Raw genomic sequence first — 26517 nt, 5'->3', positions numbered from 1 at the left:
AATAGAAGTTTGGAGATGTAATAATGTATCATGATCGTGCGAAAATCAGAAAAGAATTTTCACATTCGATAAAATTTAATAGAAATTCAATTTCTTTCGGATAATATGTAACGTTGAATAAAAAAAATACACCGAAAGATCGATGGATGCGAGACTAACTTTCTCAAGCGTGAAACAATCGCTTTATGGCGATCTTTATCGGGTGGAAACAGAAATAATCGTACATATGTTTGATTTCTATGGCAATAACAGTACAAAAAACGAGGAAACCATTTCGCGTAACAAAAGTGCTCGCACTTATAAAGTTTCCACTGAGACGAGACGTAGGTACGACGTGGCCCTGAATCGCTGAGATTCCGCGGATATCGCAAGTGAGTTTTTCCAATTTCCTTTCTCACAAGCGCCCCGTTCCCCTGATCCTTGGGCCAGGACCCTCGGCCCTTGTATCTGAATTTTTTATTTATCCGTTTCAGTTCACATCGCATCAAGCATTGGTGTGAATCTTGCAGTTTTCGCTTCGCCGAGCCGACAGGAATTGAAATTTTTCACTCAAAGCAACGATTACTGAATTTTTTCAACTCCCAAGGTAAACCATTTTGCCATATCATGCACAGTGTCATTGCCATTTCAGGAGATTACGTACCGCGAACACGACCTCCTTTACGATCAAATAGTTACATGGAAGTTACCGCGATCTAAGGAGAATTTGATCGGCTGGATAATAACCTCTGTAAAACTTGTGCAAGTGTGTATATATTCTTTAATATATATATATATATATATATATATATATATATATATAAAATCGAGGGATGATCGACGGATTCGAAATGTAATAACAGATCAGATATATCTCTGGGCATTGAGGACGAGTTCCAAATTGATTTCCGGTCCGCTGGTTTTATTTCTAATAATCTAAATCCCGAAGGATTTCGCGTTCTTTCGTATTACTCGGGGTACGAAAGTTGTTTCTTTGCCTCATCCGTTTTCCCTGTATCGTCGTTTCTACGGAAGTGTCACACTTTGTTGGGTACCAAAAAGAAGCAAATTATCTACGTAGAACCGTTGGTCTGGAATTATTTGCTCCGTGAAATTATAGCCGTGTCTTAAGATTTCGTCGAGTTTAATCGTTGTTACGCGAAAACTTTGTCGGCAAAGGTCAAAGGAATATATCATCCACCTTGTTGCTGTTTCCATATTGTTTTTGGAATGGTGCGCGTAACGAAATAATAAATATTTACTATTCCACGACGACGTATATATAGTAATACGCGTCCGAGTGTAAATTATAAATATTATAACTCTGGATTAGGAATATATTTTTTTTTTTCAAATATGCTCATTAATTTTACAATGATTATTTTCTTGTCGAATGAAACTGAAATTAAACGTTGATTTAACGAGCGCACACAATTCTAAAGTCACTTTATAATTAATCTGAATATAATTCCGTCAGATGATGCAATTCGCTAATTAGTTTTCAACTGATGTTTACTGTGTGAAATTTCTCTTGACATCTGTGAATCTATTTTATCCTCAAAACTTATCATTTCTATATTTAGAGCTTTATGTATGTCATAGAGTCAATTAATTGACGTAAGTGTATAAAGTGATAAGTCAACTTAAAGAACGTGCTAATTTCAGGGCATCAAATAAACATTATATAACGCGACAAGTTTCAGATTCGTACGAAATAATTATATAAACTAAAAAGTATATACATTAAATTTAAACTAACGAAATAGATCATTGTATAAGAATATGAGGCGTCCCGTGCTTCCGCGTTAACAATCAAAAGATTCTTCTCAATTTGCTTAATATAATATTTATATACAGTATTTCCGCACTTGCAACGAAACAAATCCAATGACCCGCGAACTCTATCAAAGAGTCTATTATAGAATCTTGGTGATCGGTCAATTAAGAAAACGTATTTTTAGTTAACGTTTCGACCCGGATATGGGCCCTCCTCAGAACGATTTATTTTTTTAACTGTCAAGAATAACAAAAAGATTTTTTATAATATAAATAATAGTACTAGAAGTAATCAGACTTAAATATTGTAGATGTAATACTCTTAGAGCTATTATATATTATTGATTAGTAAGAACCTTTTGATTAATTGAAATAAGGATGTCTTTAAGTGTTATTTACCTTTTGAATTCTTTGACACTTGCGAATTAATTTTATTGCTAAAAAGACCTTCTTTAAAAACCTTTTAACACAATGACATATTGACTGTGAAGAAACATAGTTCTTTAATCTTTTTAATTAATGACTTCCAACTATTAACTCCCACATATAAAATAACTTGAAGATTGACATTGTCTACCGTCACTCAAAAGAACACTGTCTCCACCAATTGTAATTGTGAATTCGACTACATCTTAGTCCACTTACTTAATTCAAAAGGTAAATAACACTTAAAGACATCCTTATTTCAATTAATCAAAAGGTTCTTACTAATCAATAATATATAATAGCTCTAAGAGTATTACATCTACAATATTTAAGTCTGATTACTTCTAGTACTATTATTTATATTATAAAAAATCTTTTTGTTATTCTTGACAGTTAAAAAAATAAATCGTTCTGAGGAGGGCCCATATCCGGGTCGAAACGTTAACTAAAAATACGTTTTCTTAATTGACCGATCACCAAGATTCTATAATAGATTACATACGAGGTCGAGAATTCTTATTCATCAGTCTATCAAAGAGTATAAAAAATCTATAAATAGGGCCATGGAACAACGGCGATAAGAAGAAAATCAAGCGAGATATTATGCCGCTGGAATCCGGTGCGAACCGGCGCGATGATGAGAGGGTAAAAATTTTGAATGACCCAGTCCGAACGTCGCGACGATCTCGCGGTTGCATTGGAGATTACATTACGATGAATTAAAGTCGATCAGAGGCTTGTCGAATTAGGAGGCAAAGTCAAGTACGCAAATTTACAACAAGTCAATGAGATGCTCAGAGATACAAGGTGCAATTCGGTTAAGGCTACAGCTGCAGAGCAAGGAGAAAATATCATGACGTATATTATGTATACCTATACGAGTATGTATAAAGCTTTGAAGAAAATCAGTTTTGACAGTTGACGGCGAAAGCAGGGAAGTAAATATAGGTACCTAAATCTCATTTTCGCGAGAGCCAGAAGTGCGCCTTGAAATTTAGACGCGACGTTTCTTGCGTCTTTGTGCTTCAGAATGTTTTTTCGTCGACGTAGAAAAAATTTGCGCTTTTCTCGAGGCCGTTTTGCATTCGCAAATTGAAATATATACGTGATATGTACGTGTGAGAAGACATTTACACGCTGTCTTGATTGATTGGTTCGCCGCAAAAATTGAAAGGTTCTGTACTAGTTTTCACACAAGATCTTCATCGTTTTGTGATGCAATGTTATTTATGAGCCCCGCGATACAAGAATGCGGTATAGACGAAATTTGAACGTGTTCAAAACCTGTCGTACAACTGTCGTTCAAGTTGAGAAAGTTTTTAAGATTAGCTTTTCGATAAATCTGGTACCGTTAAGGCGGTTCTTCGTTTTTCAACTGCGAACGAAGTGTCTTATCTTTGAATATAAGGAAGTTGAAGGATCCAATTTTATACGTACAAAATTTCAGGGTAGTTTTATGGAAATATAAGAGAGAACTACGAGTTCGACGTTCTAATTTTGAATCGGTAAAGTGAATGTACCAGTTATTGACACGTTTAGAACAAATTATTGAAATTTTTTATTTTACAAAATCATAATTTGACGGTACAAATTGTGAATTGCTCGATGATTAAACCCAATTGCTGGAAGGTTAGACACTGCGAATGTATTTTTTTGGTAATTTTAAAACTACGGATCAGACAGATACAACCAAAAAAGCTTAATAATTTGGACACAATTCCAGGGTGTTTTAACCGAATAAATTTTAAATGGAGAACTTTTCCACTCCCGTCAAAAATGAAGCCATTTCAAGCCAATTCATCATAGATCTTCGCGATTCTGAATAGTGTCAAAAAATTTTTAGCTAACGGATAAGTCTTGAAACAAAAGTTGAGATTATGTTACGGAACTTTGTGATAGTTCTCAAGAAAATACGAGTAGCTGCGTCATTCTAGCTAGAAATCCAACGATCTAAACGCAGATTCCTATAAATATAAGATAATTAAATTAGGTATATAAAAACCCTAAAAGAAAGCACTGTGAGTTAAAGAATCGCCTTAATGAAATTGCGCAAACTTTGTTTTCTGCAAATGCGTTCCGTTTGCAGAATAAATTTTCTTTCAACATTGTCGGAGAAATGAATTCCGTGTATCGTTAAATACTCTTCCGGTCCTCTCATTCATTTGGGGCATGAATGAAAATAACATATCGAGTCGATTGCAATTTTGCGTGAGATTGACTAAAAAAATATAGCGAGGTAAAGAAGCAGATTTGATTTTGAAATTGCGATTAAATGTAGTAAATTGACTGCTATAATTAGGTACACTAAACGATTGCTTCTACTGAATTTTCTCGTAACTATTGATTATATTAATTCGACTATAATTTTATACGATATTTAAAAATAAAATTCCCTTTCACACGAGCGTGATTCAACTCTTTCCGACGGAAAGCTTTCGTGACGAGTTCCATCTCGATATGTCCCCAGCCACCTGGTCCAGACGCCTGTGCAGAACACCCGGATTACTGTTCGAGAACAGAGTGCAGTAGAGTCGATACGTGGTGGGTGTTCCTCCACCCAAGCAACACGCGTTGTGTTTCCGTAATGTTCGCCTACCTTCAAGCGAAACGTGCATACTATACACGAGTGCACGTATCACACGCTGCAGTGGAGACCTGCAGAATAATACGTGCGATCATGAGAGCAGAGATGGAGAAATATCGGGGGAGAGAGCTGGATGCTCAACGATCGAACACTCGATTGCATCCTGCAGTGTTCAGCGAATTTTGATAGACCGAATGGTGAGGTATTGATGCTAGCCGCGTCGAAGAAGGCGACGGAACCGATGGAAATGGACAAAAATCACGGGTCTTTTATCTACTTGCATCGAATGCTGAATCCCTGAACCACAACGTGCAATCTCGAGTCGATTTCTGTAAAAACAATGAACAACGCAAAGTCGAAGACGACGACTTACGAAATATTGACGATTTTACAACACACGACAAAAGTTCGGACGATTCACGTCTCGATGTTATTCCAATTTTAAAACTTCGAGATCAGCCAACTCGTTGCTATGAAGTTTGAACAGCGGTTTGAAAATCTTGTAAGCAAATGTTTAGAAATGATAAGAACGTGCCAAGTATATATAAGTCAGTGGGTGACTCGCAAAAATTCAAAACGATGCTTTTTCAGAGATCCGAAAATAATCTTTCAACGATTTTTAGTAAAAAGTTTTGTTACTGTACAAAATTTATTCGGATATGCGGAAATGATACTGAAAATGTTTCGTTCCGAAAATTTCTTCAAAAGACAGATAACGGAAATTTCGCTCATTATTTAATTTATAAGTTATTGTGAGTACATTCCTATTTGAGATATAAAAACAACAACCGTAGAAAAATTTGTTATTTAACGCGCAACTTTAACGCAGAGATCTATACCCGAACGTAGTAGGAAGTGATCTGCAAGCTGCAAGAGAAATTTTGGATTCAGTCTGAACTCGAATTTTTTCATTCCTGTTGAATATGCAACCACTTTTTTTCCTTCTCCTCGAGTAGGAAGTTGAAAAGCGATAATTTTCTCCCCGCTCAGATATACAAGCGAATCTATTTGTAAATATAAATTCACCTGGTATATCGGACCGAAAATAGTTATCGTATATTTACATCCGAGTTTTGCATCTCTCGTACATATTTCGAGAGTAAAATGGGTATACGCTACCGCAGTGCAGTTTCACCCTGGCAACGCCCAAAAATTCTCGCGGTTTGTTTGCCTGGAGGGATGATTCGGCGTCGGGGTAGATAGGCGCATATATAACTTGCGCAAAAATTATGTTCCGGCATATATTTAGAGAGAGAGAAGGGTTTCAGAAATTGCGTTGCATTTCACAAGAGAGATAATATCGCATGAAAAACAAATTGCAACGTTCACTGGCTACTATTTGAACCTATTTTCAGCTAAGAAAATTGATTTTTCTTGTCATCGCAAGTTTTATTGTAAACGAAAAAATTAACAAATAAGTACCGAATATGTCATTAATCCGACAACAATTTTTTGCATACCATTGTGGAACGATCTGCTTATCCGATGACAATACTTTTCCTGGCCTTGACGCCAACCTTTTGAACCGACAATTAGCCACTTTAAGTCAGCCGAAATTGAAAATTATCAAAAAATGATTCATGACGTATATTTTGTCAATATACGCGAAGGAATTTTGTATCGCAAATTTTTCAAAGTCATAAAAAAAAAAGATCGTCAATTTTCGTTAGATTTAACTTCGATGAGTTACAACAGTTAGTTAAGATTGTTAGCGAACAGCCGAACGCTGATTGCGTCGAGGCAAATCCAATCAAATCTCGTGACGAAAGTGTTGGTATTTAATTTAGCCAGATAGTTTCGAAGTTACTAGTTAAATTATCAACTCGATAATTGAATTGCCAAGAGAGGAAGATCGGATATCAATAATCTTCTCTGAGCACCAATATAATGATAATAATAATAAAAGTAGACTAACATAATCCTAAGTCACAGATTTCTGATGATCCAATTTGACCCTCGTTATCAATTTTCTACCACCAAACCGCGTGTTTTTTGTTTTTTTTTTATTTTTGACTAAAGAAATCTCTCCATCATACAACAGTCCATAATTTTTAAGGTACCGTAAGTTACAAGTCAAACGATAAAATCAAAACCCTGCGATCTTCTTTCGAAAGCTCCTAAATTATTCAGCCGATATTTGCATTCTAGTTTTGAGATGCTTACTTGTAGATATTGATTGAAACGAGTGATTTATATGACAGATTGCAGAAGTGGACTTCGAACGAGCGTGCTTACAGCTCACTGTTCACTGATCTCGACCGGTCGAATCTCGGGGTAGAAGGTCAAGAGAAGCTTGCACGGTGGTCTCGTACCCGGAAGCTTATTGATAGTCGAATCGTAGCTGTTATGCGGAGATTAACGCTGCTGTGATCCTCGAGGCTAATACGTACAACTTGTAAGTCGACTGATCGTCGACAGGTTGAGTTAAAGTTCGAGTTTTGTTTCTGAGTTTTAAGTCGCGATATTGGTAAGGCAGAGATGTAATACATTTAACTAATTGGATTATTTAATTTCACAACGACGTCGTGAATGGTTGTCGTTTTGTCTATTGAAAATAATAACAGATATTTTAATTCTGAACGACCAATTCCAATAACCCTTTTCTATACTGCAAAATCTTTTTAATTGTTAAGTCGCATAAAGGCAATTAAAATTAAGGTTTCTCAGACTTTTTACAGCTGCAATCTTGTTTACTATAAGATCTTAGAATTATACGCTTCAAAATTACTGCCGTGACGAAAATTGGATAATTTTTTCAATCAGCATAATATATTTAATCTGCATAAAATTTCGTCTTATTCGGATAAATTCCTGTCTAATCGTGCGGGCTCAGGATTCAAATTTTTTGTCAGGCTGTACTCGAGTGGAAAAAAGAACACAAAGCTCTCCCGCCCTTTTTCTACATTCTCGAATCGATCAGTCGCACTTTTGAAGCAGAACCTCATACCTGTCGTTAACATATTTTCAACATCATATCGGCTTTCACGCATCAAAGAACGGCTGTTGAACCAGAAAACGTTGCGAGTTAGGTCACGCGACTTATTGCAGAGCGAAAAACTTAAATTTGTGTCAATTTTTAAGAGTGATGAAAAAAAGAGGGTCCGTCAAATTGATGTGATTGTCAGAAAAAATTAGATTTTTACCGGTAAGATCTATTCCCTTTTCCAGTGTATTCACAGCCATACATTGATTTAAAAAATCGAAACAAATAATTAGTAACAATTTTTCAGCAGAACCAGTTATTTCTTATGACATGGTTCCAAATTGAGGTTTAAATATTACATGAAAATTGGTTGAACAACGAAAATAAATGCGTGAGTCACAAAATAGTTCTATTAAAACAAATTATATTTGAATTTCATTTCTTTCTGAAATCTCCCGTATTCTTCTACCTCTAGGATAAAAAAAAAAAACGATCGTACACTGAAAACGACGCGGCAACCGAGTCAATTGATAAAAAAAGTGATGCTATTATAATTTTCACTCAACTACATCAAATTATCGATAATAAATAAAACTGCAACAAGTTGCAAGAATTATTATTTTTTTTTTTTTTTCTTCATCTGTGCATAAAGTCAAGTTTTCAGAAAATTCTGAAACGTAGACGACAACGAGACTGAATAATAAAAGGTGTTCAAAAATTTCGGTGTTCAAACGTCAGTTCGATTTCAAAAAGCTAAGCTCTAAAGCTGAGCCTTTGGTCTCAAGGATATTGCAAAAACATTCACTTTTACATCTCTGCAGTGATAAATGTCAGTGAATCGTACGAGTCGGCCACTTCGTACTCTCTAACGTCAAAGGTATTTCTCTGATTGCGAGTCACTCACCTCATCTTGAGTTTCAGCTGACATCCGATAAACAGATCCTCGTTAGCCACATCGGATCGCGTTGATTTTCATCCCATAATCCAGATTCCGGATACCACAATGACTTGTCCTGGTAACTGCGTAATAAATCGACAATACTCGGGTCAAGTCCGAGTCAGAAGCACATTTTTCCGGAGTTCGCGAGGTTATCACCGAGAGCCTCGAGTCGCACGAGACTAGTAATAAATTCACGACGCAATTCGAGACCATAATATTATGGTGATAAGCGACGCCAGGTCGCGTCGCAAGCGGATGAATTTCACAAGGCGCCGATCGACTCCGATGATCTATACGGCAAAACTGATAATTTTTTGCTATCTCTCCAACCTCGACCCCGTTGTTTATGTGTCAAACGACGCATCGGTAATGCATAAGCCCTGCGTTTGATTATTTCCCCAAGCATTGTCTTATCGGTATTGGGAAATTAGGGAATCGCTATATATATACAGCCAATTCATTCCGATATCGAAAGTCTGGCACGATTTAAGACGCGCACTGTGTACAACGTTTCGAAATTAGGAACTTCATCTTTTCTGTATAATCGTATAGTTTATTAAGCCCCCTATAATCTCGATCGTACAGAAAATTGCCTCGTAAATTTATACAGCGAACGACTTTCCTTCTTTTACGACGAAACCACCGTCGTGGGTTCGATGTTGCTAGCTTAGCGCCGTGACTGTCGATATATTCGGAGTTTTTAGAACACGATGCTTGTACGGATTCGATTCCGCGGCTTGTGATTACTTTTGTCAGCTGAAAAAGGGACGCTGTATCCGATCGATGCCTGAAAGTATTCCGAAGTTGAATTGTAATATTTTGTCTACATCGAATTCCCGCGATTTCAGGAAAACGATTTAATTCCTGATTTTCCAAACTTTTGCAACCTATCCTGAAATATATTGCCCACTTTCTCGAGTTCGCAAATTTCCGCGTCCAGTGTGTACGTTCCCTTCGCACATACATATATAACCTCCCTCTAGATCGGACTCATGAATAAGTGATATTCGACTTCTCTGCTCTACGACTCCCAGCGCCGTAATAGTAAAACGTATAAAAGTCAATAAATATCGGTAGAACAATAATACGTATAAGTTTACGTACCCATTAACCGGATTCTAGGTATACGATGGAGCGGCAGAAATTTCATACCTTTGAATCACCCGGCGAACAAACTTAACATTTTATTTGTTGAGAGATACCGCGTTGAGGAATCGGCAGAATCGAAGCAAGTGTTTTTCTTCGGGGGGATCGAATAATAACAAGTGTTACACGTCCAAACGAATCTGCGATATCGATCGGCATCTCTTATACAAGTCTCTGCGATATGTATAGTCGATGCCCGTCGCATAACGCAAAGACACGGAAAAATTGGCGAGTAATTTTACTTCGAACCGTGCGGAATATTTTACCCAACGGATTGAATTGGTTATGGTAATGAATCCGAGGATTCGATTCTATAACTCGCACCCGGTTTTCCACACGAGTCTGATTGCAATAGCTATTTCTATACCTGGGATGCTGTGCGTGAAACACATTTGTATATATCCAGCGAATTCCGCGAGTAAATCAAACGCAATCCGTCGAATATCATTATTTGTTGTATGCATTGATTTTTCTCTCATTTTTACTCGCGGATTTTTACTCTTCGGGTGAAAAAACATTGAATTCGTATATTAATGTAGGCACTGAGAATAAACATTAAGACAACATTTCCATCTAAATGAGCAAAAAACTAGTTTCTTCATTAAATTAATTTTATGAAATTCATGTCCCTGTAAAAGAGTATACCTCGCATATTTCTGGTAAAATCATACTCGAGTAAAGTTTCATTTATAGAGTAATTTCCCAAAAGAAAATCTTCTGTTCAATGTAGAGACAATAGCTGTGTTTAAATAGAATTTCAATTAGACTGGATATAATGACGAGGTAAAAATCGTGAAAAATAATTGGTCAGATTATTCCGGAGGGTAACTGTAAATAGGTAGAAGAAATTACAACTTTTATAAACACATACGAAAGGATCGATGAACCTCTTGCGTGAAATATTTACAATTCAAATATATGATATCCCAACAAAGACTTTCGACATTGTCAAGTTTAAATTTACCTACTCGGTTCGTGGAGCTGGTTATTTACACTTCGAAATAAACAAGCGTGTATCCGTTACGACATTAACTCATCTTCCGTGGATGGTACAAATTAGGTAATTAGCCGAGGACGAGTAATTGTGATCTGCAGTGGGTATAAACCATTGTAAAGGGACTCCAGACGGTGGGAGTATCGCTGATGTCTGGAATTAAAGCTGAAGCCTAAACGAGAATAAAGCTTGGTAATAGCTCTTATTATATCAGATCCTAATTAGAGGTTCGTTAATTAGAGTTCCGACATTCTCGTTGGTACGGTTTGCAGGTAACGAGTTATTAGCGTACCGTTTTGTAGCATAACAGAAATTGCGTTATTATTAACCTAATAGAATCGATTGATTCCCTTTGATTAACGACGCAATTCTAATTCCTCATCTCTAGACTTATTCAGGGCTAAAATTTGACTGTTCATTAGCCCGATGAGGGTCACGTCGATTCGATCGAGGATATTCAAGACTCGAAGCAGAATTTAAATATTCTCGTGTAGATGCATTGAGGATTTTTATAAATGATCATTACTATTCATAAAAATACTAGGTTGATAAAATCAACGATATGAACCAAGGTTTAGGTTTTTCGACCGTCATTTCAGTTCATTAAACGTCAAAATTACCATTTCTAGCAAAATGACTTGGATATGGTTGCATTCAAATTTCTGGAATTTAGTATCACTTTGATCGTTACGGTTGATAAAATCACAGAGGAAGCTTTGATTATACTTTTTCCTCGAGACGGTCGAGCTTTTAACATCTTTTAAAACAAAACTGAGGAACTGTTGACAAAAAGTTGTAGACCAGAAAGATCTGTGTTTTCTACAAAGGGTGAGATAAACTAGAGATTGAAACCAGATCAATTAGAATCAAGTAGAATTATAGTTTCAGAGATCCAGAGTTTTATTAATATTTAGTTTTAAGATTCAAGATATAACATTCTGGAATCCAATATGAACAAAATATAATTTCGACTTTTTAATATTCATACGTATTATAGGACATAGGTAGTTTTACATTCCGTACAGACTTGGATAAAAAATTGCGAGAAAAATGCAATACACGTTGTTGAAATATCAAAAATTGTAATGAAATTTTATATGCTTTTATACCGGCTATGATCCACCAACTTTCGGTCAGCTTTTAAGGATGGAAATTTCGATTTACCTTCAATTTAGATATGCTGTTGTTCACGCTGATTGTAAGACATGAAAATCCTCCAAGATTCAGGGATAAATATCCCTAGAATATTTACTTATGATTTTATGCTCATCACAGTGTAAAACCTTCGAAATATACTCCAAGCGTATACTTAATTACACAAAGAAGTAAAGTCAGTTTATTTTACGGGCCTTTACATCTACGGACTGAAAATGTTTAAAAAACATGTCTTTTTTAACACTTACCCAGCTAAGGATTCTAAGGGGAAGATTGAATTCGAAAACGCGATAAAATAGATCAACGTGATTCTGATAAGCGGTAAGACTTAAGGTTTTGAAAATTGGAGAATTTTCATATCTCAGTGCGCACTGTGAAATTATATCCAAATTGCAGCTAAATCGAAATACTCAATCGTAAAAAACTAGCCGAAAGTTGGTGGATTATCCCATTTTCTGTTCAAGCTATTCGAATCTATCCATATTTTTAACAAGGTAATACCCGTAATTATCGATTTGCTGTATCGTTAGCATAGAATAGTGGATAATTGACGATATCGCCGAAAGTTGTAGGATAATACGTTTATTGTTAGACCATAAATTAGGTCGTCGGGGTGAAAGATCAGCTGTTCACGTTGTTACAGCGGTCCTACCGTTGCACATATCAACATACCACACCCCTATAAATCACTCTATTCTCTTTAGCCTGATAAAGGGATGATCCACACGGATGATGATCGCAGTTTAAAATAATAATCTGTAATTACATTTAACTATAAACGTAAATACTTGTAATTTCACCCGTTAATCACCACGACGATACCTATACGTATATTACGTATGCTGTTTCTTCAAACTCCCTACGATACTTGTTATATCTACGAGCATTGCACATTTCACGCTTTCCACTATTGGTTTTGCACTCGATTATTCACAAGAAATTATAACAAGGAAACTAAATTTCACGATCCATTTATATGTTTAGTGTTTTTTTTTTTTTTAATTTCTCATTTGGCTCTGTACAGTTTTACTACAAATCTAATTAATAATATAATAATATAACCAAGAATTAGAACAAAATCAAATAATTATAATGATATTAACAATCATAGGTTCAATACTTGCAGTTAATCGTGGATGTATTACTTTTATCGTTAACGACTTTACGGTGGAAATTCAACGAACCCGGAAACAGCTTAGAATTTTGAATCCGCAGTGGCTCGGAACAATCAATTTTGTAGCTTTTACTACAGTTTCAATTACTGATTATTATTCGATGTCACTTTTAGTTCGTGATTGTTTGATATTTAGTGACATAAAAGAGGAAAGCGTAAAACGGTTTTCCAAATACTACTGAGATCGAAATACGCATTTTACAAACGTTGATGAAATAATGTTATTATTTTTTTTATCAAATTTCAAGTAGTGATAAATTTTTTAATTCGTACGCTTTCTAAGAGGAATCTTTGATGAAGGATAAAACCATTAATAAATGTGGTACCGGAAATACACAATCAGGGCTGTAAATCATAGTTATAAATAATGTACCTTTCTCGGAAGAGAGAAATAAAAAAGTAAGAAAAAAAAGCACACGCACGTGTTTAATAAAGTCGAAGTTTATGGGATTAAAGAATTTATTTTTATTTATCAGTTTTTTCGTTGACGTCTTCTATACATGCGATGTATCAATTATCCCGCGTCACATGTATACATACGGTAATTGACAACGATTTAAAAAGTTGACTGGAAAATTCATATACCTACACAAGTAAATTGAATGCTCGTCTTGGTATACACGTAGCAAAATATGTATGTAAACGTTGATTCAACCAGATTTACACAGCACATACATTAAATAGAACCAATATTATCAAACTGCATCGACATTATTATTATTATACAAATAATATATAATGTAACGCTATTTGTTGTTACCTGACGGTTAGTTAATTTGACCATACAATAATCAGAGTATATTTCCGTATTCGACTTTAGCACTTCTTATAAAATTTCCGATTTAAATACTGTGTTGTAGTTCGTGGAATAACTAGCTATGTAGTAATTATATTATTCATTTATATCTAGCGATCTTACAGTTACAGCTAGCGAACCTATCGTGTGTTTATGTCTACCTATGACGTGCATGTGCAACGCACGCGTTTCTGTATCCATATGCGTATACATACACACACGCGTATCAGGTATACATATGTGGAAGGTAAATAAAAGCGTTTCCTACACGTAATACGTACTAATATTATTCACTTCAATCAGAATAATGATAATAAATGTTTACACGTTTTTTTTATCGTGTCTTCGAAAACCGAAAAAATTCTACTGCACTTTTCACTTTTTACATCAACTGTACCATTCATTTAATTATGTAATAAGTAAGTGAAATTTTTTTCCAAAGCAATCTCATTTCCAGACGCGCTAGCCTTACATGCAGATTTGCTTGGCGATTTGTCAATATTTACGTTATAGGTCTACTTGTATAGTATTGATTAGAATTCAAGTTAGTAGGTTCCAAATATAATCATATGTACCGATATCGATCGTGTAGAGAATACAAAATATGTGGAATGTAGAGCTGATTTTGATACATGTCAAAATTTGAAAATGAAAAAAAAATGTATTTTTTTATTCTTTTCTTTTTTAATTTTATTTTGCTAACGTATAAAAATTAGAAATAAAAAGGAAGCTGTGATATTGACAGTGAACAATTTTCCACGATACTTATTAGAAACGATATATGCACCAGAAACTCGACGTTAAGTTTATGATTTCCGTTCAGAAGTCAAACCACTTTTATGACCCAACGATCCTAAACCAAATTCAGCTCAATTTGATGTCTTTTAACTGTTTTCAGATATTCAGTCGTTCGTTTTAATTGAAACATAAAAAAAAAACAAAAAAAAAAATATTTCCTGGCACAGCATCAAATACTATACGTTAAAATACATAATAGGTATTATGCATAGTCTAAATCATTATTACGTAAGTATAGATTTATTTATATATATTTATATATTTATGTATATGTCGTATGTATAAAGTGAATATATATAGATAGATCTATTTTATCGCAATGTCGTCGTACTCCACCAACATCGATGCAAAATAAATCACAATCATTATTTGTTTTTATTTTTAAAATTGGCCGCTATATTATCGTAACAATATAACATTTTAATACACACGGGTTGTTTTTTGTATTCATCAAGTTTTTTATTTTTATGTCTTGCTATCCTAGAAAATAATTATTTTCTTGCGCATTTTCGTTTTTATTTTTTTTTTTTTTTCATTATAATTACACCCTACGCCTTACACATAATGGAGTATTTTGGTTTTCGATTTTTGTATAAGAAACACTTTATCATCATATTTGTCATACGGTTACCTTCAACTTTGTAATTTTTTCACAACTGATGATACGTTAACAATACGATACAGTTCCACATATTATTTTCAATGTACCACTTATTACATTTATTATGAATAACCTGTTATGGGTATTCTTTTTTATTTACCTGAATAGTTAAGGAATGTCATAAACATGAACGATTCGTAATCGATGTCTTTCCATTCGTCGATTAAGAAAGAAATCAGATTGAACATATAATTACTTTTTTTCTGATTTATGGATTGTAGTTGTCTGAATATTTTGAAAACACGTAATAAGGATATTGAATATGCTAAAAGGTTCGATAAAGCTCACGGATCGATATTTGCAAGTCGTTAGTAACATCCAACACACAAATCACGCAATTTGAAGTAACCGTACATTACAATCAAAGTGATTTTCATTACTACATTTATTTCTTAACTATTACATTTTAAACCTATGAATTTTTCGACCCATTCAATAATCTACATGCTTGTATACAAAGAAAAAACTAAAGATAGAGAAAAAAAAAAAAACAGGAAAACAAGCTCAAAAAAATATTTTGCATTTAGGTTGGCTTGGCTTATAATATTAATTCATACTGTTCCAATAATTTTAATTACATTAAGCATTCACCTATTATATTATTATAGCGTATATAAACAATTCAATTTATAGTAAAGTTCATGACCTACGCATATTATTATACATAGCTTACTGCGGAATGTGCCGTAGAGGCCTTTTCGTTTATCCACAAAACAGCATCAATCCACTATTCTATTAATCATTCAACCATTAAATGTGCGTAAGTATGAAAACTCACTGTTTAGAATATCGACTAACGTCGATTGACCGATGTTGAAATAAATTCCAATTCCAAAAGTTTAATATTAGTTTTAATAATAAAAACGCTCATTAAAGTTCCTAACTAAGGTAACAACAGGTAACGTATAACAAAGTAGAGCAGTGTTCAGAGATTTTTTGTTGAAAAGTTATCGATCAGTGCAATGAAACATTGTGTAGAATTCTGAAGTCCCCAGTAAGTTATACGGAACTACCAGAGTATTTCATTTTCTTAATCAAACTATTGATTGGATTATAATGCAAGTATTAATACATGGAAGAAATTTTTTTTCAGAACGACATATGTGGTTTTTCTAGGCTTTCTTTTGGAGTATAGGATGTAAATACAAGGTGAGTAAATTCGTGTATGTTTGGCTGCCTATTATGATTTTTGCTCAAAGTTCCGTGTAATACGAATGATATTCCGTTTTTCGTTGTTACCTCAATATCGCGCGCTTCATTATCAAGACTTTGATTCAAATACGGTATTTTAAGCGAAACCAATTACACATCGAAACATTATTATAATTGGATCTGAAAAATACGTATCCCATTAATTACATGTAATCAAGAGTACACAGAATTATTTGCGGATTTGGTTTATTGTTTGTTACAAATTTTATTGATTTGCCAAAGTATAACTGATTTTTTGATTAAAATGTTAGGCTGACTCTCAAAAAAAAACTGTCAACTATCGAATGGGGATTTGAATTTTATCGCGCAGTTAGCAGGAAACGTTTCATTGAATCTCTACCGAACGGTTTTGAATTTTGCCTGTACGTAATAGAATATTTCTGATCAACGAGCTACCGCATCACAAGCGAAGAAAGGGCGTAATTGCAAACCACCTTAAAATCCTTAAAATTTCTTTATTTTTATCCTCACAATCTAAGTTTTATTTATTGAAATTCATATACTATCGCCGTATATAGTATAATACGAGGAGAGATGTATAAATTTCGTGTATTTCCATTACACTGATTACATTGTAATTGTACAGATAACCGGCCACTCGCACTTACTTGCATATTTTATTATGTAACTCCTACATCAGCTGTTGTTGGTTTTTTTTTATCTTATTATTTTTTTTATTCTCATTTTTTCATAAAATTCTTGTCGACAACCATGCGTTTCGACTTAAACATAGAGTTTGTCAGAAGAATTCACCTGAGACAATTGGCTACCTAAGAGGCAGTTGCAGTTGGCGGCAAACTATGGGGTCACGCCAAACTCGTATCCTGTTCTCCCCAACCTTCGCTGTCGCATTCGCTTTCCGACGCAGAATCGCTGTCGCTAAATTCTACTGCGACTCGACGCGCCAGTATCGACGCTACGTCGTGGAGCGCATTCACGCGTTCCACTTCCTTCTGTTCGATTTTTTCCACCTTTCGTAACTTTATACCTGGAATGAAATTACTTTTACTCTCAAGAACGAGAACGAAAGCAGAAAACAAACCACATCAAAGATGGAAGACAGATTTAGTAAAAATAATCCACGCACCGTCTCTGATCGCTTTGAGTAAATCGTTTCTTGGATCAACCAGAGGAATGTTCGGGTTGACAGGCTTTCGTTGTGATCCATCGATCATGGTTTTAGGCGGCGTCAATTTTGGCGGATTGTTGGCAATCATTTTAGCGATGTCACCGTTCGTCATGGGCATCGGTAGTAAAAGTCCATTGGTTTCTGGAAGTGGGGGAGGCGGCGGTGGTGGAGGTGGAATATTGCAAGGAGGCGATACTGTTCTTGGCGGAGTTGGATCAGGGGTTGGTGGCGGTGGTGGTAGGTCTTGTGGCATAGCATCGCAAGTGTCATCTGAGCCAAGTTGATTATTGTGATTCGGTGGCGTCGGAGTTGAGTGATGACTTGGTAATGGACTGTTCGAGCGGCTCCCGTTCCGATTCAGTAAATGCGACGGTATAGATCCTGCGGTAAGATATATTTCGTTGGTGTTCAACCGAAAAAGAAAATTTTCCAAAACTCCGCATGGTTTTAAAGTGACATCGTAACGATCGACTTCAAGAATACGTAAAACAATAATGAATAATCAAAGACAAATGTTACGGAAGAAAGTACTTAAAGGTGAATAGTATAAAAATCAAAAACACTCTCATTACATTTACCCACAATCATATCTCAAAAATGACAGCGTTTTGCGAAACTATCCTTTCCGAACAAAGGACAGAAATTTTACAGAATGAAATCATTATTCTACAATGCGAATTTTTTACTATAAATACTTTTTGCCACGATCTGGAATCTTTTTTCTTTTATAAAATAATAGCGACTGTTTAAAGTTCAAATTCGATTATAAGTCCAAAATTTAGGATTTTTTTCTTTAATTTACAAACAGTATGATCAGTTAAAAGAAATAAGATCGTGGCAAAGAGTATAAGCTGTCAAAGAATACTGTCATTGAATTCGAAGTAAATTAGCTTAACCGTTGTTTGAAACATTGCGGGTACCGGGAACATGTCATCGAATCATTGTGGATGAAAATGCTTTCTCATTAATTCATATGAGTAAAAAACAAAAACATTAATGGAATTTGATTGACAGACTTTTGAATAAAACAAAAGAATTGAATGATTAGTTATGAGATATAAATTCGCAAAATTCGGGAACGTTTTCAGTTCTCAACTCGTACATGAGCTCTTAAAAACGTAGAACCATTACAATCGAAATCTTTTTACCATTCATAGATGGCGGTGACATAGTTTCACCAGGTGGCGGAGGTGGCGGAGGCAAAGTATCCCTTCCGGTGCTCATTGATCTTCCTCTAGTTGGGGTATTGTTTGCCGATACAACAGTCGGGGTAGAATTACTAGACGAGTTACTAGGCGGAGCTGGTGGGGGTTGTGAAGGTCTAGACCGGCCACTCCGGCTGGGAGTACTTTGACCCCCTGGGCTCTGGTACGTTTCACTGTCATGCTGGCTCTGGCCAGGTGCGTAGTGCGAACCGTAGAGATTCTCATCGTAGCCTTGAGCCGCGTAATTTGCTGCCCTAATAACAATGCGCAATACTTTGATGACCGCAATACGATGTCCATTTTTCTGTGATAACATCATATGAAAGCAAGAAAGAAAAGAAACGAAAATAGTTTGGCACACTTACCTGTAATGATCAGAGGTCGGAGGACTGTACATATTTTGCTCTTCGGTCGGATAGCTTCGTCTCAATTCTATGCTATTTGGTCTTGGAGGTCGCTGCTCCGTCATGACCATTCCAAGTAATGCATCGTCGGGTATTTTGTGAGTTGATCGATACTGAACAGTTTGGGAGGGCATTATGTACTCCCCATGGCCAACGGCTAACTGTCTTTGTCTCTCCCTCGTATTGTGAGGCTGCCTCACACGCTTCTTGTGCCTGCCGCCTCCACTGCCGCTTCCTTCGTTCCGAGGCCTATGCGGCTGTGAGAGCATAAAAGTATTGGTACAGATATGGGATTAGGCACTCAATCGATGGGTGCTTGAAGAAGCAGGCTAAATGCTTAAATCGATATGTTATTCAAACAATCAGTTCAGAGATACGAGAATACCAAATATCAAATTTTGGCTTACTGTGGATAGTGGATATTTTTTGTCGGCAATATGGAGAAAACTTTTAATTTATAGTTACTGTATTCCACTTGGTATTACAGTAACTGTATTTCTGCATTGATTGTTTTGAAATTGGAATTAGCTTATACGAAACGAAAACGTTGAAGTTATAGTATGGAAGCTAAATTATCTTCTATTCTAATAATTCATTTTTAGTTCCCACGAGCTTAAATTTGGTACAGAGATGATGTCGAGATGATTCTACTAGCATGTTAGTCGTTGGTTTTGAGCGTTTGTAAAAATAAACTTGTTTTTAATCTTTGAAAATTACTTTTTTCCAATTTTGAAACAACATTAGAACATTGGCGAGTAATAATATCAGGTTAAACGGCTGGGCACAAACTGAATTTCAATAAAGATATTTTGATACAAAATTTTTAAACTGAATGCTTGGCTATAAGAATATGTGATGAAAATATGATTAAGTAACAAGCAAAGGCAAAGTGTTTGTTTTTTAATAAAGTGCAATATATTGTAATCACAAACACAGAGAATTGATGTCTTGCGTGAATTCGGTAGAAAATTAAACTTATCCATGCTTAATATCAATTGATCATAAACAAGTTTGGATAGTTTTGGTATAGAGCACATATTGTAACACTGTATAAAAGCACATTTAATTTCGGAAGACAGGTATTTAAAAATATGGATTTATGTTCTATTCCTAGCAGAACTACATAGGTCATTTAGAAGCGAGCAGCTAGCGCAACGCCTATGAGCAGATATCTGAATTGATTAAATAAAACCACGCATAAAGTGAGAGAGGCTGATTAACGATGAGTATGTGATCGATAATTAATAATCTGAATACGAATTGAATAGGGGATATAAAACTACAAAGATCCAAACCATTGACTTGCCTCTCTGAACGGTTCGGCATATTCAGACTCGGTCTATAACCAAGGGGATTTAATGGTTTCAGTATTTCATAGAAATATTTTGATTATTCAATTGTTATTAATTATACATATTGCAGCTTATAAATCGGTTAATAGATCACCTCTACTTTATATAATCCTAAGGCAAATAAAAGTCAAGTGTAATGAAATGGAATTGAATTTCATCAATAATTACTCATTTCTCTGTAATTCGGCGATTTATCCAATATAGTAATGCTGAAAAAGACGCCATAATCACGATTCTATGTCGTTCATAACAATTTCAGCAAAGAATCAGCAACACAAACTTTTAATGAAAGAAACCTACACTACAATTATCTATTCGTTCAAATTTTTGATACTCATAAATAGTGAGTTATTTGGCAAGAAACTGAAAACGATAAACCTGATCAAATATTTAGTCTATTTTTATGTCAGCTTGCTCACTGTCAGTGAAGAAGTTTTGTTTTGATTTTCAATTGAGTTTGATTTATTTCAAAGGGAACCTTAAGATTTTGTACTTTTCGAAGATTATTTGACAACACTACGTTTTTAATGCTTCCTTTCAATGTTTTCGTTCTCCCCAGAATAAATTATGTTTTATTAAAGAGTTCCTTTTGTTGCTTTCATTGAACCCGTATAAGAATATTTTATAAATATTACAATAAATTGTGCCTAATAGTTCATAAATTTGTGTTATACTATAATCGAAATTACTTCAAGTATCAGTTTCCTTACCTTTTTCCCTCGATCATGCAGCATCTTTTCAGTATCCTTAAGTATCTCTTGTCTCCACAGTACAAAGAAGTAGTTTGGGTCCGTGTAGAATTTCAAACCATCTTTGCCATCCTCTCTGCAAATTCATAGCAAAAAGTAACGTTTGACCAAATTTTAAACCAATCATCTATTATCAAAGGATAAAAAACCAGAGTCGTCATACCTGTAAATATTTAGTTTATCAAGCGGAGGCGGTTTGTCACACTGTTGATAAGTGTCCGTCATGACAGTTGGCATGGTATCTCTTGAAACAACTTGCTGATCGAACACCACAGAACTCTTGAAAGCTTTTCTCATGTGTATATCTTGTAACGAAACTGTAACAACATTGAAAAAAGTCGTCAATACTTTTCGACAAGAAAAAAAGTGCCTGAAAGCGACTGCACAGAAAAATTGGTTATACATCTATAAACGTGAAAATCGTAAGAAACTACAATCAGTCTTGTACCGAGCAAAAACATGTTTCTGTATTAATATTTCCTTGACTTTCTACAGCCACGATAGTGTATACACAACCGGTTCTGGATATAGTTTCCTACAACGACACAGTTACCGACACTTAGCCAAGACGCAAACCATTTTCTAAATAATTCGAAAGTGGGGGAGATCCCGACTTTGATTGACTTTAGGATGATCGATAACGTCGGACAACTGAATAATCAAATGAACGATAAAGTCAATAAGAGTCTGGGTATACCCCACCTTCGAATTATTTAGAAAAGGGTTTGCGTCTTGGCTAAGTGTCGGCAACTGTGTCAGTACAGGCATCTGTATTCAGAGCCAGCTGTGCATACCTCCTGACGATTTTCCTAACATTTACTTGCAACATTTTTAAGCGATTTAAACCATTCTTGACGGCGTTGGACAGCCCAGCTCCATCTTTTTATCTCTTTGTCGGCTCAATCGACGATGAACCACGTAACTCGTCAAGTGGTAATTGAGATAACTATGAGTCAGCGAGATGAGCGAGAATTCTAGGTAATTTAGCGAGCAACAAACCTTCCTCCACATTGCTGTCTAGCTGAGTGACCTTGACAGCGAGCCTGTCAATTCGAGCTTGGAGGGAATTCGCCCGATCAAAGAGTCCATGAGCCTCCCTGGCCAATTCCCCAAAGAGATCTTCGGCGTGTTTCGAAAGGCTTGACAACTGTCGCACCGTATTTGCCAGGGTGCCATTTGTCGCTGCTTCTAGCTCCGATGGCAGAGGAAAATCATCCGGAATTGTACCACGTGCAACGTGCACTGGCTCTACCAAACGCTTCGGTAGCGGCATCACGAAAGCCTTGGCCAAGCCTCTCAATCAGCCTTCAAGGTCGGCTCACCGATCTCTGGAAACCTGAAAATCAAGGATACGATGCAATTATACTCGTCGTCAGTGGAAGTGAATGGTAATTTAACCACAAACGGTGCAATTCCGATTCGGTTCATTACTCAAACTACAGTGAAGTGGAATTCGACCACCTGTCTCGAATCCCGATTTTTAAAGTAAAACACTTGTTTCGCATTCGATACGTCAAGGAAGTTAGCATAACCGTTACTGATTTCAAAAAAATAGATATTTCAGCTTTACGTTATTTGTGTCGCCAATTCCATACCCAGATGTTGAAAAGTAGATCGCCGAAAAAGGAGCAGATAAATTGGTACCCCATATTTGAATTTTTCTCAATTAATGCTGGTTGTAGAATTGACAGCACAATGATGCACGTGCAATTCTCTAAATTTTTTAAATTGGAGATGGTAATGTTAACTTTTCTAAAATGCTCCAATACTCGTTTCCAAAATCGCATGATAGGTGAGTCAAAATTTATAAAATCCGAGAAAAAAAAGCAAACAAAACTGATTGCGATGAGATTATTAAATTTCTCCTTATCCACTAATTGTATCGCCGTGCATGTATTGCATAATGTGAAAATTGACTGAACAATAACTGCGCTCATTAGCAGGATCATTACAGATCGATATTTGTTTGGCTCGAATGCCACAGCGACACTAGGTTTGTAAACGGAATTGGGCAGATAACTACACACGTATGTGACACAACCCTATGATTATTATTTCACATCTATTATTGCCTGGGGTTATCATCTTACACGTTACAAAAAAATAATTCCGTAGCGTCTCGATCCCGACATTTATCGTACCAATTAGCATCATCATCGTCTGTATACATATACATGCATTGTGATTAGAGACGCAAACAAATCCGTGTCACAAAGAGGTCAAAAAGACCAAAGAAGCGCGAATGACTCGGAATAACAATTAGCTTAAAAATTGGAAGCTTTTCGTTTCGAGAAGTAACGCGTCTGACGTACAGAAATGTCTGTAGGAATTAGTTCATGTTTTCTGATTCAGCGCGGACAAGATTTTTCGTAAATCAATGCGGTTTTGTTCTGCATTAGACTAATTCAGTATTGATTCTGACCAATTTCTGTCTAGTCGAAGGCTGGCAGTTTGTTCAATTGTTTATGAGCTATATACCTATGATTTATATAATTTAGATACTCCACCAATAAGATCTGACGGATACGATTTGGAGAAATGCGATGCAATGCAATCATTACTAGTCGAAACGAAAGTAAAAAAGAATATTGAATTCTGTCCCCGAGTGAGATTGTACGAGAAAATTGAGAAATCTGGAGAATTTTAAGGGGTTTGTGGTGTACGAATAAGTTTTGCAAAATGATAACGAAGCAAAATTTCATTCTCACACTGTTCCGTTCGAACGGTTAATTCGCAGATTTCGCTTGATACGTAAAATCGCGGTATCTGTCAACATTGCCGTATATAGTATATTCCGTTAGTCATCTCACACTGCCGACTACGAATAATATGTAAAACATTCGCGCAAACATCACGGATATTATATCACCACACACATCGCGCACAAAGGGAAGTGTATGATTAATTAATATCGTACAAACGGGGACTCAATCTTTCAACTGGAAATACATAACGGGTGTGCCTTACGTATATACACTGAATTCCCTCTGCCGTTATTCGATTCTGAATATTTACCTGGAAACGCATACGAGACGGGCAAAGCGAAAGTCAAAAAGAGATATACGTATCATTTAATCCAAATTTATCTGACCACAGAGTTTATAAAAATTTGTATTCAATTTTCGAACATAACTTGATTTGAAAAAAAATTTGTGTTTAGTGTCACAAACTGTTTTTCTTTGTTTAATACGTTCTTGATCGGTACGTATTAGCATTATTATCGTATTGTAATTTATTAATATCCAAGATATTTTGTTCTGCACATCATGTAAGATTAGTGAATTGATTCACCTCAAACTTTCGTCATATCCGTTACTAATATTAATATTATATCACGTGTCTAATAGTAGAGTTGTAGCCGGTTCTTAGAAAATTCAAGTTATAGGAACACGATACTTGAGTCGAGCAAGTTACTCGATAAGGTAACAAAATAATAATAAATAAATAACTGCTCTTCTGTCAGGCGTTTGACATGTTGCGGCAAGAATTAGGGCAGAACACTTGGGCCGTCCAACGACCGAGGAAAAGGGTCAAGGGGTCGCTAAACGAACTGCTGCAGCGCGTAATATGTAATAACAAACTCGTGTTCACGTATAAAAGCGTTCAGCGTTCGCCGTCCGGAAATCACGTAGAGACTCGTAGAGACGTAACAGATAAGAACGACGTATCAGAACTCGCCGAAACTGTTGAACACAGATATTACAACCGTCCATACGAGGAAGTCATGAGTTTGACGGTTGGAAACCAGATTCTCAATTAAGTGTTGGGAATTGTTGTAATTATATAATTTCGGTAAAGGAAAAAAAATTGTTACAGATAATTGATATTCTACTCATTTTTGTCCCGTCATATTGTACGCTTTCATTGATTTCCGAATAACGTTTGGGCTTTATAGATAATTTCTGGTGATTTATCGTGATTTCCAACAATGTGATTTTATATATATATATATAATACATTCGATTGGGTGATCACTGAAAAATCATCTAGAACGGTAGAAAGTCATCGGAAAAATCAAGGGTAAGAGTACAGAAATCACTTATTATAATAACACTGAAAGAGATCAACGATAATCTGCAAATCGATAAGGTAGAAATCGTTTATAATCGCAGAATATCCGTATAAATAAATCGAAACGATTCGTTTGATTGCCGAGGGAATGACCCGTCGTCTTTACGCGCACGAATGTAATCGGAAGTGACGTCACGGGTGGGGTACAGAGGAGAAGAAGCGGGTTGACGTTCCCCTCGGTCGCCGGAAGTTCCATACCGGTAATTTGCGGAAATTTCATTATATTCTCACCCGAAACGCGGTGCGTGGATCGACGTACTAATTAATTAATCAAGGATCGAAACTCGAACCGATTCAATTACAAGCTGGGGAGGATCAGCCGGACTCTGCGTCTAATAAAATAGATATATGTGCAAAAAATGTATAGGTGAATTAGCAAATGACGTGTTTCGCAAATTTATCGTCATGAGCTGTCTGCACGCTTCGCTTCCGATCCCGGCGGGAATACCGACAAGTTTTTCCTCACCTTTTTAGCGTGAAGATACGAGGATTAGCTCTATATTATACTATGCAATCATAGAACTGTATCAATTGTTTTCGCGATGCATTATCACAGTGTAACTTTCTTTAGGTTACGATAAATAATTTGGTTTGTGAGCTTGTTAAGAAAAATGCTTTAATGGTAAAATGTGTGATTACTGTTTAAAGTCGGCAACGAGACTGTTTTTTCAATAATACTAGTTGACGCAGCAACCTTATTCATTTTATGAGATATAAACTCTTGAACTTTTTTTATTTACGTTAACTACAAGATTGTTATAAAGGGGGAAGAAACGGGTGATTTCACCCTTTGTAACAATAGTATGAAAGACATGAAAGCTGAATATTACGTACGGTTTTTACTCCGATTAGCGTTTGATATTTATAACGTTATTTTTCTCTAGGAGGGTGTTACTTGATTTTTATTTCTTTTTATTTTCAAATACCGAAATATCTTGTTTCAATAATTATTACAAAAATAACGGGTATCGATAAAGGTTTGAACTTGCTCCTGACTAACTTAAATCCAACTCATTCGTCATTAGCTATTAGAAATAAATATA

General features: G+C 35.6%; 2 protein-coding genes across 2 annotated transcripts in view; one reads left to right on the top strand and one right to left on the bottom strand.

Annotated features, from left to right (window-relative positions):
- Window positions 1–26517, top strand: part of LOC124210758 (esterase E4-like) — a 51892-nt gene that overhangs the window by 5983 nt on the left and 19392 nt on the right. The window lies entirely within an intron of this gene.
- Window positions 15126–26517, bottom strand: part of SCAR (wiskott-Aldrich syndrome protein family member 3 SCAR) — a 45403-nt gene continuing 34011 nt past the window's right edge. The window contains exons 2-8 of the mRNA XM_046609073.2: window positions 22403–22739; window positions 21567–21720; window positions 21365–21479; window positions 19264–19559; window positions 18842–19152; window positions 17652–18074; window positions 15126–17552 (exon numbers count right to left, since the gene is read on the bottom strand). Coding sequence (XP_046465029.1) covers window positions 17371–17552; window positions 17652–18074; window positions 18842–19152; window positions 19264–19559; window positions 21365–21479; window positions 21567–21720; window positions 22403–22676 — 1755 coding nt within the window. The 5' untranslated portion in view covers window positions 22677–22739 and the 3' untranslated portion in view covers window positions 15126–17370. The remainder of the gene's footprint in view (window positions 17553–17651; window positions 18075–18841; window positions 19153–19263; window positions 19560–21364; window positions 21480–21566; window positions 21721–22402; window positions 22740–26517) is intronic.

The sequence above is a fragment of the Neodiprion pinetum genome, chromosome 1 (genome assembly GCF_021155775.2).
Source record: "Neodiprion pinetum isolate iyNeoPine1 chromosome 1, iyNeoPine1.2, whole genome shotgun sequence".
NCBI classification, from domain to species: domain Eukaryota; kingdom Metazoa; phylum Arthropoda; class Insecta; order Hymenoptera; family Diprionidae; genus Neodiprion; species Neodiprion pinetum.
The sequence above is the reverse complement of the archived record's forward strand: the minus strand, read 5'-3'. Positions and strand labels throughout refer to the sequence as shown.